Source organism: Pyxicephalus adspersus, chromosome 6, assembly GCF_032062135.1.
Source record: "Pyxicephalus adspersus chromosome 6, UCB_Pads_2.0, whole genome shotgun sequence".
Classification (NCBI taxonomy): domain Eukaryota; kingdom Metazoa; phylum Chordata; class Amphibia; order Anura; family Pyxicephalidae; genus Pyxicephalus; species Pyxicephalus adspersus.
This window is the reverse complement of record NC_092863.1, coordinates 104,642,619-104,659,030: the sequence shown is the minus strand read 5'-3', so window position 1 is coordinate 104,659,030 and position 16,412 is coordinate 104,642,619. Positions and strand designations below refer to the sequence as shown.

Sequence of the window (16,412 nt, the reverse complement as noted above, 5' to 3'; positions counted from 1 at the left end):
TTACTGTTTTAGTTTCTCTTTACAACTATTGTTTGTAGATTTGGCTGACATTAGTTATAGAATAGCTTACTTTACCTGAGTTAAAAGATTTGGATCATGGGAATGGGCCTCTTTGTTTGTCTTTGTCTATACCATTGGACTCATGTCTACTGCAGGCTATACGATCTATCATTATCCATTCATCATAGATGATGAACATGAGCACATGAGCAATTCACTCATTTTTTACCCTTCTGAGTATTGTGTTAATTCCTCTCTGATATTTTGGGGAATTTCAGGTTTCAAATAAAAAAACATTTTGGAAATAAATGATTTTGATCACATTGGAGTGTTTTTACCTTGTAAGAGATAATTCAATTGGATTATTGAACGTGGTGAACTCTCAATAGCCAATCACATGCAAGGAAATCTAAAGAATCGGGATCATGGACCATATTCGGATGGGGAAAGTCAGCTGAGTTTCATGTCATTTAATAAAAGAGGTGAAATATCCCTCTGAATAAGCCTCTATTCTTTTACTAAATATAAATCAACCCTATTGGGTGAAGCTGTGCACATCAATTAATACATAAACCATTCCTCCCAACATTTGGAAATGCCAAAAAAGTACAGCGAGTCTGATCAATTGGGTGGGGCATGACCGGGGTGTGACATTGGTTTGTGACCCCTTTATATTTTTACATAAATGTGATCTAAAAAATTATCTAATTTCCAAATAGGTCCTAAAAAAATATGAAGAAAACCTAGTTAAGCAAATGAAAAAAATATATTATATTTAGTTGTATATATATATATATATATATATATTTAAAAATTATAAGATTACATATCTTTCTGTGGTAAAAGCAAGTGAATTGTGCTCTAAGTATTTGGTGTGACCCCTTTGTGCAGCAATAACTGCAACTAAACCTTTGTGATATGGTGTCATTTGCTGATTCAAATCCAAATTTAGATTATATGCATTATTATAACATAAATTATATTCCATATTCACCTAAGAATCAAAATCTCGCTATTGTGTTTTGCTTTACATCACTTCATGACTCTATTATGCTGGCCTGATACACAAATACTCCACGGCCATTTTCTTCGCTCCTCTAAAGACCTACTAATGACTTTCTGTCCCAGCACACGGTTGCCCCCATTTTTTTTGGTGCACAAGGGATGGAAGGACTGACACAGGACGAGGATCCCCCCGGATAATGCAGTACTAAGATTCCAGCAGAGACAAGTCCAGAATACAGAGCCAGAGGTCATACACAGGTAATCCATCCACCAGACGAGGTATCCAAGGGTAAAGACAGGGCAAAGTCCGAGTCACCGGCAAGAGCTTGGTCCAGGCAGCAACAGTCAATTTAAAAAATAAATGCACAAGTAGCAAGGCAGCCCTGCTAAATGCTGGAGGACAGACAACTAATTCCTAGATCTCTGCTGCCGAAGAGTGTCACTGCCGGAGAGAATAGGCAAGGAGCGCTATACTGCAGTGGCGCACAGTGTGGGATTGCCAGCCAGATATGCATCTCCTAACACCCATATTTTTAAACTTGTCTACCCATCTTCATCTGTCTCCTAACCTATCACTGAGTAGCCATTGTTTCATATACCACTGCTACGGTATTATTCTCCCCCGATTCTTGGATTGCAAGCTCTGTTGGTAAAGGTTGTCTCCTTCTGTGTCATTGTTCTTTTTCTTGTCTTATATGCAGCTCAAAGGCAGCCCCTATTTATGGTACATTGCTGCATAATGTGTTGGCACTATAAATAAAGTTTAATAATAATTGTGATATTGAACGGGCTGCTAAGGTAACATGTCTTGTTGTTTCACTTACTAAATTCGTTTTTAGAGAGATCATTTAATCTTTGAATTACACAAGAATGGATAAGAAAATATTGAACTGATAAAAATGATTGAATACTTTATGGAACATGTCTGTTTGAAAGGAAACCAACGTACTACGAATATCATTTTGTCAGTCCGCGTGTACAGGGTGCACAGCGCTGTCATATTAATAAGAAGCACCGAGATGAGTGAGGTTACTGGATTAATAAAAGCTGAATATATGCAAAGCCTAATGTATTGCTTCTTATAAAATGCAATGTGAAATTTTATTATATATATAAGTCTTTCTTGGAAAATTATAATGATTTTGTCTCAGTTTTGCCTTACATTGTTACATTTAATATGTTTTTAATGCAACCCATTACTTTGTCAATTTAGTGCAAAGATACAGGTTCTAATATTAAAACAACCCACGCACACTGATATTCACATTTATTGCTCTCCTTGACGTCTTTCATTGCTTCTTGCCTTTGGAAATATTAACAATATTAAAGTTGCACAAAGGATAGATTCAGAGAGGGCTATTTTAGGCTTGCAATTTAAGTTATATTTGCTCAAATAGATAAAATATCAGAAGACATACATACCTGTCTAGTATGTTACAGATACAGTCTCTGAACCCAACGCGTTTCGCTGATAGGCTTCCTCAGGGGATTCTATTAGAGACTTTTAATAAATGGATGATCAATTGATCCTATTTGAAAGAACGGTGTGTAGTAGACAAAGAAATGTTTAAAAGTGTTTTCTCATTTCCAGCATTAAGTGGCAAGTCCAAAAGGTATTCCGGATACATTACTGAGTTTGGTGATTTTAGGTTTAAGGTTTTAGGTTATTTTTCTATTTTTCTTCCTTGCTAAAGCACAGGCACCGCTCTCCTCCACATTTGACAGTTCCTTTGTAAATATCTAACGTTTTCATGTTGGTATGGACCAACATGTTTCCCCATTCACTGCAATGATGAGGCCTGGAATGCAAACCAAAAGGAATAAATATGATCATGGGGAGGGGACACACTGGCAGTCTGCTCTGGAAAGATATCTTTGTAATGGGATCTTAAAGCTTTAACACAGATCTCACTGTCACCAAACAAAATTATTTCTCCGCTGTCATTTCCTCCCAAACTTCCAACTCATGCAACCTCTTCTCAACAATTGTCTCCCTCCTAAACCCCACACCTGTTCCCCCCACAATATCCTGCTCTGCCCAAGACATTGCCACCTACTTTAGAGGTCTGCTTGACCGAATTCCCCCTGATCTACTTTGTGCCCATTCCTCCAACCTGGCCCTCGCCCTAACCAAACTATTCAACCTCTCCCTTTCTACTGGTAGATACCCCTCAGCTGTCATACATGCCATAATTCTCCCTATCCTGAAGAAACCCTCACTGGACCCCTCCCTACCCTCCAACTACCGTCCTATCTCCCTTCTCCCATATGTCTCCAAACTTCTTGAGCGTCTTTTCTGCTTTTGACACTGTTGATCACCCCCTTCTAATACAAATCATGGCTCCATTGGTATCAGTGACACTGCTCTCTCTTGGTTTGCTTCCTATCTGTCTGACTGCTCCTTTCATGTTTCTTTCCATGGTAATTCCCCCTCTCCCATTCTTCTCACTGTTGGTGTTCCCCAAGGGTCTGTCCTTGGACCGGTTCTCTTTTCTCTGTACACCTCCTCTCTCGGTAGTCTCATATCCTCCTTTGGCTTACATCTGTATGCTGATGACACTCAGATCTATCTGTCCCCCCCTGACCTGTCTCCCTCAGTCCTGGATAAGGTCTCATGCTGCCTGTCGGCCATCTCATCATGGATGTCTGACCGATTCCTGAAACTCAACCTGGATAAAGGGGAACTCATCATCATCCCCCCCTCAAATTCCAAATCCCCCCGTGACATATTCCTAACTGCTAACAACACTGTTATTCGGCCCTCCCCTCAGGCACGTTGTCTTGGTGTCACCTTTGATTTTGCTCTCTCATTTCCAGGTTCTGCCACTTTCACCTGGGCAACATGAGACCTCCAAACTCCTTGTACAAGCTCTTATCATATCTTGTCTGGACTACATCATGTAACTATCATCAGTAACATCATGTTAGTTCTGATTTTGTAATTTATAGAAGAGTTTAGCACTAAAAATAGAAGGCTCGGCACTAAAATACAAATTAGGTGATCAGTCTGCAAAAATGCTGAAAATGTTGATGGGAGGAAAGAGTGAAATGGGAGCTGAAAATGACTTCTTCAGACTGCTCATCTGTCTTTAGTATTTGATTCATTTCCCTGTATAGTTTTATTTTCTCATCTCAAAACTGAGATTTTTGTTTCTGTTATATAAATATCCCTAGGGTAAGCAATAGAGACATCTGGAAAAATTAGCCCATAACAATCAGAATATTAACCAATCAAAACGTAGGAAAAGGAAATATTTACAATATATATATATATATATATATATATATATATATATATATATCAAATTTTAATTTTACGATCTGATTGAAAGTGACATTTCCAGATTACCAGTGCTTTGTCCTTTTGGACTGATTGTGGGAAATAAAATATATTAGAATAGGTAGACATTTAAAATATATATATAAAGTGCAACGATGTGGGCAATATATACCGGATAATCAACAGAAACATTAGGTTCTTTTACATATTCCTTCAATTCTTTTACTGTTAGATTTGTGTATTGGGCATTTGGTGGTTGTAAGTGGTATGTGCATATACTAAGATAATCATCACATCTATATCAGCATTTCAATATTGAATAAGTACAAACACAAAATTAGGTCAGGAACTGTAGTTTTGAAAATCCAATTTATTGTAGAAAACATTTGTTATAATTTTAGTATAATAATTTTAGTATAAATGATGGAGACGTCTGAAGGACCCAACTCTGGGGCTTATGGCTCCCCAGTCGGTGTATCTCCTGTATTCTCCGGGTCTCAGGTAATACTGACGTCCTTTGTAGTTTGGCTCCTCATAGAACATCCAGTAGCCATCTTGGACATTGACGGAGTGGATGTCATGGTTGCGGAATCTCTCATAGACGTGAGGACAATCTTCAGTGAACTCCATCATCTGACCTCGGAAGTCTTCTCTTTCATAGATGTTGATTCTGAAGGAACCTCGGTGCTGTTAAAATAAATTATACTGTAATAAAGTGTGACATTCATCCTAATAGAAAAGAATAAAAGAATAAGCAAAATAGTGTACTCATAAAACATAAAATGTGTAATACCTTGCCCCATCTTTATCATCTTTAGTGAACCCGTTGGAAAACCTTTCCCTTCTGTGACTCACTAGGCTATTCTTTAAGGTAGACGTCCTACTTAATTTGCCTTGAGTATCTTCTGAACCAATTCCCATGGATAATCTACTAAGGGCCATTTACCAAATGAGTACAGATTGGTACATCGGTATTACTCCAGGTCAGTAGAAGTGGAAGATCTCCATGTTGGAGCTGGACACTGATATGTGATGTAAAATGGATCAAACTTTGCTGCACCAAATATTAAAAAACTACCTTACAGTGGTCTCCCTGGTCTCTTCTAGCTGTGCGCACCAAAGTCCTTTTCAGTAAACTCCCGGCTGGTATTGGGTGGTTACTGAAGAGTTGGGTCACAATACAGGGGCCACCACCCACCTACAGCTGCTTCCCACCCAACTTAAAAAAACACTGCATTGTCATGTATTCATAATTTAAATTAGAAACTTATCTTAGGAATGCAAATGTATTCATCTTTTATACAACACTTTTTTTGATCCAAGGTTTTGTGGTTCCTTCATCCTTTTTTGCCATTGTATATTTTTCATGTTTTGATATAAATTAGTAATTTATATTTGTAGGAGCCTCACCTTCTGGCAATGTTAGGATGCCAAATGGTGTTTCACATTACAAGGGGGCAGCTACAATTTTGGACATGTGGAGACCAGCAAGTAATAACTAAAGAAGGTTCTATGGAGACCCAAGTGGGAGCAGATACAGAGAAAATCTAGATTGTGGTGTGATTTTTTTTCTATTCCAGATATTTAGAGTTTTCATTGACTTGGATGGGAATTTTTTTTTTGCCAATTACAAACATATTTTGGATTATTCTATATTATGGTGTAACTAGATGTGTAAATAATGATCACCCGCCTGTGTGGTATTACCTGGGGGCTCAGACGACAAGACCTGATGGAGTCATTGTAGCCCATCCATTGCTGGAAGTCAGGATACTCTCCTCTATGGAGGAAGTACTGGTGTCCTCTGTAGTTGGGCTGCTCATACAGGATCCAGTTTCCACTTTCCACACGGATAGAGTTGCAACGTCTGAAGAATGGGGACAGATCGGAACATTCAGAGCTACACTCGTAGGAGCGACCCTGGAAGTTCCTGTCCTCGTAGAAGATGATCTGTGAAACATAAAAATTATAATTTTGAATTAGTATTCTAGATTGTGTTAGAGTCAGGTGGCCATCACCATTATGGAGATGGCTAATGAAGCTACAAGATTAGGTTTAAACATCAGATTATTGGTCATAGAAAATGTAGAAGAAACCAGGAGCAGATGGATCCATTGGAACATTTGGAGGAATCAGATAACTTTCAGGTTAGGTATAAATACGTATACCACACAAATGGCTTATTTATACAATTGTGAATACTTTTTTTATTAGACATGTATTGCTTAAAGTGAAGGATGGCATATTCAATACCAAATCTTATCTATGTGATTTGCAAAGGCTGCCAGGGTGACAAGGATAGGGGTATCCTTTTTTGAATAAGGAAATTTAGTGGTAAAGTGTTTTTCTAATCTTGGCTGGGGAAAATGATAGTGATTGAAGGTCTTATACAAAATTAGGTCATCAGAATTAGTGTTGGTGTTCGAATTCGGGTTGTCCTTATTTTCGACCCCAAAATGGCTGTTCAAATTCGGGTAGACCCGACCCAAAAAAAACGAGATTCGATGGTAAAAACTTGGATAAAAGAAAGTGTTAAAAAAAATAACGCTAAATAAATTTATTGAGTGTTTGTTTCTTCATTAGATATTTGTCTGAAGCTTTTAATAACTTGATTGTTTTCCCCCAGGGTTAAGATCACAGCTACGTAAGCTTAGAATTTAGGAGAATAGTGAATCCTATATTAGGAGACCTGAATAGGTTAGCAAAGTGTAGGCTAAGATATAATAGGATATAAGAGGATGGAGAGGCCACCTCTATCATGACATGTCCATAATAAGGTCTTAGTAAGTTTCAAGGAAAGAATAGAAGAATTTTTCCAAGTAACCAAATAAAAAGTTTACCAACACACACACTCACATCTAAATATATATTCTTATTATAATAAATGTTATTAGGTGTTTACCTTTCCCATTTTGCTTTTTCTGTCTCTGTTCTGCAATGCTGTTTGCACTACTAGCTTAAAGATGGAAAACCGGCCTTATATACATTGGAACTGCTTACACATTCACCTGCTGACACACACAGAATGAATGGCTTTCCCCCTTTTCTTTTGCTTAGTGTTTTAGTATTGTAAATTACATAGCTGTATTGTTATATGTTTCTGCTTGCTTTGGTGTTCAAATTGTTCACTTAACCTTAACAAAAACGTCATTGTGCTATTCTGTCATCAGCACGGGCCACATTGTATACTTTATGTATTTACTACCAACAAATCGTTATATGTACTGTACGTCTGATTCAAAAATTCTAGATCAATGTCTTTATATTCAGAAGAAGATTGAAGAATGAAGATAAAAGATTTATGGGAAAATGCAGATTAGAATTCTAGATGATCAAGATTTAAGAATTACATGACTCCCAGCAAATTCATGAAAGTTTTGTATAAATATTGAAGGCCTATTAATAGGGAGCTAAATCATTTTTTTTTTTAAAAATTGAAATTGAGAAAACTTTATAACATTTTTTTAAATACATTCACCTGTCTCTGTCTCTATCTTCTTCCTTCTTCTATTACATAGTTACATTGTAGGTTAGGTTGAAAAAAGACATAAGTCTATCAAGTTCAACCACTAGGGAAATAAACATATTCCAGATATAAAACCCTATGGACATAGTTGATCCAGAGGAAGGTACAATTTTCTTTAACAGGGGAAAAAAAATCCTTCCTGATTCCATGAGCCAATTGGATGTTCCCTGGATCAGCAGTCACTGTTATCTTTACTATAAAGATTTAATCCCCAGTTATATTCTGTGCTTCTAGAAATCATCCAGCTTTTTCCTAAAGCAATCTATTGAACTTGCTGAAACTACTTCCTGAGGGAGCCGATTCCACATTTTCACAGACCTTACAGTGAAGAATCCCTTCCTTATCCGGAGCTTAAACTTTTTTTCCTCCAGACACAAAGAGCGCCCCCTTGTGCTTTGTAATGATCTCAAAGTGAATAATTGGGAAGAGAGTTCTCTATATAGACCATTTATATATTTATACAGGGTGATCATATCCCCCCTTAAACATCTCTTCTCAAGGAAAAATAGATTCAGTTCAGCTAATCTCTCCTCATAGTGGAGCTCCTCCATTCCTTTTATTAGTTTAGTTGCCCTTCTCTGCACTCTCTCCAATCCCACAATGTCCTTTATGTGAACTGGTGCCCAAAACTTGATTGCATCTTAGTGCTTTCAATCTTTGGTCATTTTGATTGACCGGGACGGGATGATGTAACTCCCATGTTCATTGAGTTCCGGAAGCCCCAGGGGATTCAGGGATACCAGGACATCCCGGCATTGTACTCTGAGCCGCTCATGCATAATAAAGATCTTCCTAATCACAATTTGTTTGAAGCTATAAGTGTGCTTTAAGATCACCCCACCCCTCTCCAAACAAAAATAGGAAAAGAAAAAGAAGAAAGAAGGGCCCCTATAATTCAGTATTATTGTGGAATAAAGGTACAAATATAATATGGTGAAAATGATGTGATGTTCCTTACTTCTGACTTATACCAATGTTTTTGGTGTTCATGTCACATGTATTATTATCAGCATTGTACTATAAATACATACACAACAAGTATAAACAATGACACAAGAGGAGGAGAGGACTATCCAATTTATAGGTAGGAAAGGGGGATTATAGAATAGGTAAGGGAAACGGAATGGTAACTTGATGGGTCACGAGACAGATAAACGTAAGTAGGCAAGTTTGAAAAAGTGTATATTAGGGGCTTTTATAAATGTGTAGAAAGTAGAAGCAATCCTAGTAGAATGAGTGAATGAAGGGAGTCGTTCGTGAAATCGTTTTTTTTTTTTTTTTTTTCAATAGTAGGTAAAAGAGGAGAAAGTTTAAGAAATGTTACTTTATTTGATCTTCTCTGCTGTGTCTCATTATGGTAATACTACATTTCTAAAATAAAGATAACGCATGCTAAAGTTCTCTCTGAACATGATGTGTTCTGAGTATAGGCTGAGATTGTGAAATCTCGGTTTATACTTGAGTATATACGTTTTAATATTTGGCCTGACCAAGAATAAATGTTTTAATTTTTGTGGAACCTCTGCACAGCCACAAAACAAGAAACAATAGAGGTGGCTTCAAAAAATAGCCATTTATGTCCAAAACGTACTTGACAAAGCATTTACTCAAGATAGTATATGTGATGGGCTAAGATTGCAGAACGGATAATTTTTGTCACTGCAAGTCTAAAACACAATCCAGTATCCAGGGCACAGTCATAAAACAATAATCTGTTTTTCAGCTTTTTTTGTACTGTTTATTGCAATTTTACTTTGTGCCATTTTTTCAAATGTATTTGGGGGTTTTGGACGTGTGTCAATTTGCTGTGTTTTTATCATTTTTTGCATCAATTTAATAAATTTCACTACGTTTGTAAAACTCAGATTTTTTTTTCTTTTTTCTTCGCTTTTTATATGTTTATGATATGTTTCAGTTTATTAGCTTTGCTCCACTAGTTTTGTTACTAATCAGGTATATGTTAGTTATTTATTGAGCTAGAAAACGTTTCGCTAAACAATTAAGACATCATCTTAAAAAACTTGGATTGACTGGAATATTGCAAAAACATATTTTAAAGTTGTAGAGTTTAGAAATAGAACATTTTTAATACACTTTTGGTCTTTTTTTTGTAAAATTAATAGTCAGCCCCTGAAACATACAAAACGTGACTACTGTAGGCAGGGTGCATATAACCATTTACATGGTCCTGTACTGCTAGGCTAATCTCTATTATATCTTTACTTAGCTCTCAATTTAACCTATCAAAAGGATATTGTATTCACTGGGGATTAGTGAGCGAGAATATTAAGTTTGATCTCGCAGTGAATCGGGTCTTTCTCGCTTACCGAATATGTAAGCGAGAACGGCCTTCTGATTCGGTGAGAGGTCGAACTCTCCCCAAACAGAAGGATTTCCTGCATCATGCAGCCCTGGAAATCCTCCGCGATCCCTAGGCACTAGAGGTTAATTAACCTCCAGTGCCCTGGGGATCACACACTATTCTCAATGAATGCGGCCACAGCTGCAATCATTGAAAAGATGCCCAGCACAGGAGAACCTCCTGACATTGTAATATAAGTACCTCTTACAAATTACTTCTGATCACTCTGTCATTCAAATTCCCCTTCTGATCACTCTGTGTCATTCAAATTCCCCTTCTGATCACTCTGTGCTTTTTTTCTATTGTACGGCAGTTAGAACAGGGAACAGCAGGTGGCGCTGTGCCGGCTTCTTTCGCTTTGCTTTACAGACAGGAGAAAACACGCTGCAGCCAGAGACACACGCGGGATCGGGTATCGGGTGAGTATATTATTTTAATTATTATTTTTTTTAACACATTTGTCGTATAGGACGCACTAACTTTCCCCCCCCAGTTTTGGGGAAGAAAAAGTGCGTCTTATATGGCAAAAAATACGGTATACATTTGTATCTGTAACAGTATCTGTATCATTTGTAAGAGATACTTATATCACAATGTCAGGAGGTTCTCCTTTACCGGGCATCTTCTCAATGATTGCAGCTGTGGCTGCATTCATAGAGAAGAATTACCCTCTAGTGCCCCAGGGATTGTAGTGGAACTGCAAAGTTCATCTGCAGTTCAATCACTTTGCGGTCACAGCTGTGACTGCAGGTGATCCCAGGGGAACTGGAGCTTAATTAACCTTTAGTGCCCTGGGGATCGCAAACAGGGAGATTCCCAGGACTAAATGCAGCTCTGGGAATCCTCCTGTTTTAATTTTCTCTTCTGATAATTTCGCGAAATTGGTTCGAGATTTCGCAGAACCATTGGAAGTTTGAGGAAATTTTCATCCCTAGTATGCACATTTTATTCAACATCTGTTCCTGACCTTAAATTTTGGAGATAAATTATGAATGTTTCACCTGGTTATTTGTATAAGTTAACATACTGCCTTGGTGGTTGGGGTTCTTAAAGTGCATTTTGTATATTGTCATTGTAGTTTGCAATACTTTCTTGTACAGAATTTATACAAAAAACAGCATAAGAGTTCTTTTAATTAGGTTTATTGTAGGGAACCTATATTGCATTAGTAGTGGTGAAGACCTCTGAAGGACCCGATTCTGGGGCTTGTGGCTCCCTATTCGGTGTATCTCCTGTATTCTCCGGGTCTCAGGTAATACTGATGTCCTCTGTAGTTGGGCTCCTCATAGAACATCCAGTAGCCATCTTGGACATGGATGGAGTGGATGTCATGGTTGAGGAATCTCTCATAGATATGAGGACAATCCTCAGTGAATTCCATCTTCTGACCTCGGAAGTCTTTCCTCTCATAGATTCTGATTCTGAAGGAACCTTGGTGCTTTAAAATAAGATTATAGCCAAAATACATAAAAATGGAAACTACAAATGGCCATTTTGGGAACATAAAACCTACATCTAAGCTACACAAAAAAAAAAAAAAGGTATTGCAGCATTTCGCCTGTGATTGTAACAGTAACCTGCTTCTTTTCTAGGGTGATAGACTACATTGCAGGGACTACAAACACCCTGCCCATCTCAAATACCTAGAGAAATTCACGGAGAGAAATCTTATTGCTATAATCCTTTTGTTTAATATAAAGGCATAATTGTGCATAAAGGGTACACAACTGTAGTATTACCTGGGGGCTCAGATGACACGAACTTATGGAGTCATTGTAGCCCATCCATTGCTGAATGTCAGGATACTCTCCTCTATGGATGGGATGCTCATACAGGATCCAGTTCCCACTTTCCACACGGATGAATTTGCAACGTCTGAAGAATGAGGACAGGTCGGGACATTCAGAGCTACACTCGTAGGAGCGACCCTGGAAGTTCCTGTCCTCGAAGAAGATGATCTAATATAGGAACAAAGTAAATATATTTTTCTACTCATTATTATATGTATCAATATTTAAATGCCATTGAAACACAAGGGCCCGTAAAATTTTAACAAGGGAATGTTTGAGGGAATGCAGGAATGCCATAAACTTTGTTGTTTCAATGATTATTTCCAAATGGCACAACTTACGTAACTCCACTCAAACACAAACATTTAAAATTTATAATGGTTGGCTAACTTAAGATGGAACAAGGTTTTACCAAATGATGTATTGCGAAATGTGTCGAAAAATGAAAATGGGACAAATATTATAATATTTTTATTAAAATTGTTAAAAACAACAATTGTTTGCCCTGATCTTTTGTCCATGGAATTTTTTCTTGATTTGTCCCTGTGCTCCACACTGATCGCACCAGTAACTGACAGGTGGAATACACTCCACTTCTATATATCTATTACTGCTTATACATTCACATGCTGACTGTGTGCATTGCCTGGAGAGTGAATTGATTTTTTCCCTGTGTAGTTTGCTTGGTGCTTTTGTATAACTTTGTATCTCTTCCCTTGCATAGCTATTCAATAACCTGACCAGAACCAGTTTTTTGTGCTACAAGTCAATGGGTTAAAATGCATTTATGCCTTATGTAAATACCATCTCTGTGTTCAACTTCTCTACATTATTCAGTGATACTAAAAGGACTGCTGAGGAAATAGTTGTAAGAATATTGGTAATTGTACTTCGACTTTGTTACTACTCTTCGTCCCATAACAGAGCAGATTGCTATACTTCTGTATTAACAGTTTGTGTTGCATTAGTGTATTTTTTATATTTAATAAATAAATAATATATTAATTTTTAATAATTAAAATATTTTAATAATAAATATTGGGATTTTTTTTTAAATTTATATATGTAAATGGGGTCATCTATATTTACTCGTTACTCAAAATTAAATATACTGTTTTTTATTATAGTGTACTATGCATTAATTATTACTAGCATTTATTATTACAGTGGTTTTGTAGCTTCTTCTCACAATGGATGTCTAGACTCCCTACCAGGATGAAGGTCCGGGATTTTTGCCATAATGGGAGTCCAGGATACTTCCCAAAGTGAAGGTCTAAGCTCCTTCTAATAATGGAAGTTTGGCCTGTCATTATGGAGATCTAGACTCCTTCTCACAATGGACTCCTTCTCAATGTGGATGTTTAAATTTCTTCCTACAATGGCAATCCAGCTCACAACTAAAGTCACAATGGAAACCTAGGTTTTCTCTCACAATACAGATCTAAGCTTCCTTTCACAATGAAGACTTTCCCACTTTCGTACAATAGGAGTCTTGGTTTCTTCTCAGTAATAATGTCAATGCTTTGAAATAGCAGTCTAGCTTATCTTAAGAGTGGAAGTCAAGGCTCTTCCTCACAATGGAAGTCTTGGTTCCTTCTAATAATGGAGGTTCTGGTTCCTTCTCACATTTTCCTTCTCACAAGATCTAGATTCATTCTTTCAATGGAAGCCTGAGCTACTTCCTAAATTGGATGTCTACATTTCTTCTTATAATGACAATATAGCCTCCAGCTCATAACTAAAGTCAACTCAAGTCAACAAGTCATGATGGGCCAGGCTTCCTCACCCAATGAAGACTTTCCACTTTCTCTCAATGGGAGGTTTCTTCCCAAAATAGAATGACAATACTTCCAAATACCAGTCTAGCTTATTTTAAGGAAGTTAAGGCTCCTAACCACAATGGAAACCTGGGCTACTTCTTAAATTGGATGTCTACATTTCTTCCCACAATGACAACCTAGCCTCCGACTCAGAACTAAAGTAATGATCCCACGATGGAGGTCTAAGCTCCTTCTCACAACAAAGGTCTAGGCTTTCTCTCACAATGAAGACTTTGTCACGTTTTCACAATGGGAGTCTAGGTGTCTTCAACTATTAATGTCAATGCTTTAAAAAATAAGTCTGGCTGCTAAGAACTGGAGTGGAATTCAAGACTCACAATGAAAGTCTAGGCTCCTTGTCACAATTGAGGCCTAGACTTACAATAGAAGTCAAAGCTCTTTATCACAACTGAAGTCCAAGTAGTCGCCCATATTCAAGCTAAGCTCAAATATGGAATCTGAAGATTTCATCACCTACCCTGAGTTTCCTAAGCCTTCAGTAAAGTTTTTACCTTCACTTCTCAAACTATCAGTCGAGCAGTTAGGAGGAATCTAATCCTCAGTTTTAGACTGCTGTAGAAAACCTGCCCCAGGACACATAACAATATAACTTGCCACAGATGCATGTTTTTATTTTTTAGTTTTTATACATATGTTAGGGGTTCAAATGTCTCTGGTGCTTTGGCATGAGGGCTTCGTTTTATGAGGAAACCCCTCAAAGCATTTCTTCAATGCTGAAGGATACATGGGTTTGTATCAACACAGCAGTAGAAAGCTTTGCATGATATAAGTGCAAAGAATATTTGTGAATTTGGAGGAAACGTCTGGCATATGTAAGGGGAAAGCGGCTATTTATTTGTTTCTAGACAGATCCTAGCTCTTGCTGTCTTGATTGGAATATTGCTTCAACTCTAAGAAGTCACTAGAGGGCGCTGTGTGACAGCCGGCAATATTCCGGAGAAATATTATAAACATCAAGTAAGCAAAAAGGATAAAAAGTACCAAACATTTACCTGACCATGTATAACAATAAAAACTCTTACTTACTTACTCTGAGTGTTTTTATTTGATGCCAAACCAAAACGTCAACTCTGGAAGCAGAGCCACTGGATACATCCTAATATAGAGCCATTTATCCCACTGTACACCCAGCTAATATAGAGACATTTATCCCACTGTACACCCAGAGCCGCCGATTCATAGACCAGATACATCCTAAATTCTGAGTTGGCACTTTTTTTGTGTGCTGCTATGAGGTAGGAAACCCACAAAGTTATTGGACTTTCTGCCTTTGGCCCGAAGCAATGCATTGTGTGAGGAATAAAAAATACAACTACTCCCTATTTCACCATATTGCATAATTAAGTTGTACGCATTTTAAATAATTTTGTTGTCACTTTAGTCTTCCTGGTTTGTTTACTCAACAATTAAAAGCTTATCTTCTTTCCATACATCAAAGAAACATTCTCCTCATCAGGAATCTAACACATTTCTGTCTGGTTTGGCCACAATAAAAATCTAAATAAATCTGTTAAACAATTATTTTTTACATTGATCATAGAACTGTGGAAATTAGAACCTTAGATCGAAGAACTGTGGCAATTCTTTAGGAACTGAAGATACATTTTCAATATAGATCTTCTTTATTGGGAGTTTTTGGAAGCCCATGTAAGGACAGTCCCTGTCCTAAAGGGAAATGTAGTCCAGTGACACATGGGGCACAGAGAGGAAAGTTCTACACTAATGGCTGGTTCTGCAAATTGGAGGAAGAGTTTATAGACCAGGGCCTATTTTTACCTTCAAGGTGAGAAGAATTGGAAAAAAAAATAATGAAGGAACCCTTTACAAGCACTCCCCAACCAGTGGTCCCAAAGAAAATTTTGTCAAGTGCGCCCCCCAGTGGGGTCAGAAGAAAGATCCAGCTGGGGGAGGCAATGGCCAGAGCAGCAGGTGAGGGGGTTGTGTCTCTGGACTCTGCGATGGGGGAGTAAGCGGGTTCTGGCATCAAGACGTTGCTTTGGAGAAGGTTTCTTCGCTTTTGAGTGACACACGGCTCCTTGTGCATGCACGGTCCGGAGTCTGTGCATTTAGTGGTCTGTGACGTCCAAAAGATTGCTGACCACTGCTTTACAAGACAGACATCTGAGAATAGAAAAAGGACCAATGGTCTCAAAGAAGAACAAAAACCTTTTGCTTAGCTATGACAAAGTGCAACAAATGGAAATTTAATTGGCCATCCACCAATATATAATAAGTGTCTCTGGTTAAATATTACCGTTTCGGTTTGGCCGCCAGCTTGGTAAACCTGCACGATGATGAGTATACGAGTGTGGAATCCCACTGGATGAGCGAAGGTCTGGAGGTCCTCCATGTGAGTTAGTAGGAACTATCAGATACTTACATTTCATAACAGAAGCCAGCAGAAGTCTTCTAAAGTTTGATAAAATTCTACCTAACATTCTGGATGTTTTTTTTTTTCCCTTGACATTCGTTTTTAGCCTTTTATTTCAGATAAAACACAAATTACCTCCTGTCTTCTCAGCGGCTGTGTCATCTTGGATGTTGTCAGAAAGCTTTGCGCTTTTTTTCTCTTTCGTCTTTTGCGTTTTTGGTCTGAGATGACAGCGAG

General features: G+C 37.8%; 1 protein-coding gene and 1 pseudogene across 1 annotated transcript; both read right to left on the bottom strand.

Moving 5' to 3' along the window:
• Window positions 1–4,696: 4,696 nt before the first annotated feature.
• On the bottom strand, window positions 4,697–8,559 carry LOC140332794 (gamma-crystallin-3-like). The gene is made up of 3 exons (XM_072413988.1): window positions 8,552–8,559; window positions 5,975–6,326; window positions 4,697–4,972 (listed from the first exon to the last, which is right to left on the bottom strand). The coding sequence occupies exons 1-3, from the start codon at window positions 8,557–8,559 to the stop codon at window positions 4,697–4,699; spliced, it is 636 nt and encodes a 211-aa protein (XP_072270089.1).
• Window positions 8,560–11,389: 2,830 nt separating this feature from the next.
• LOC140332793 (gamma-crystallin-3-like) lies at window positions 11,390–16,154 on the bottom strand (annotated as a pseudogene).
• Between the last annotated feature and the right edge of the window lie 258 nt (window positions 16,155–16,412).

What these genes read in the sequence shown, in the direction of transcription:
- LOC140332794 (XM_072413988.1), bottom strand. An exon ending in AGGTAATACCACACAGGCGG is followed by an intron (nt 4,973 to 5,974) that starts GTGATCATTATT and finishes TTATTTTAACAG; the next exon opens with CACCGAGGTTCCTTCAGAAT.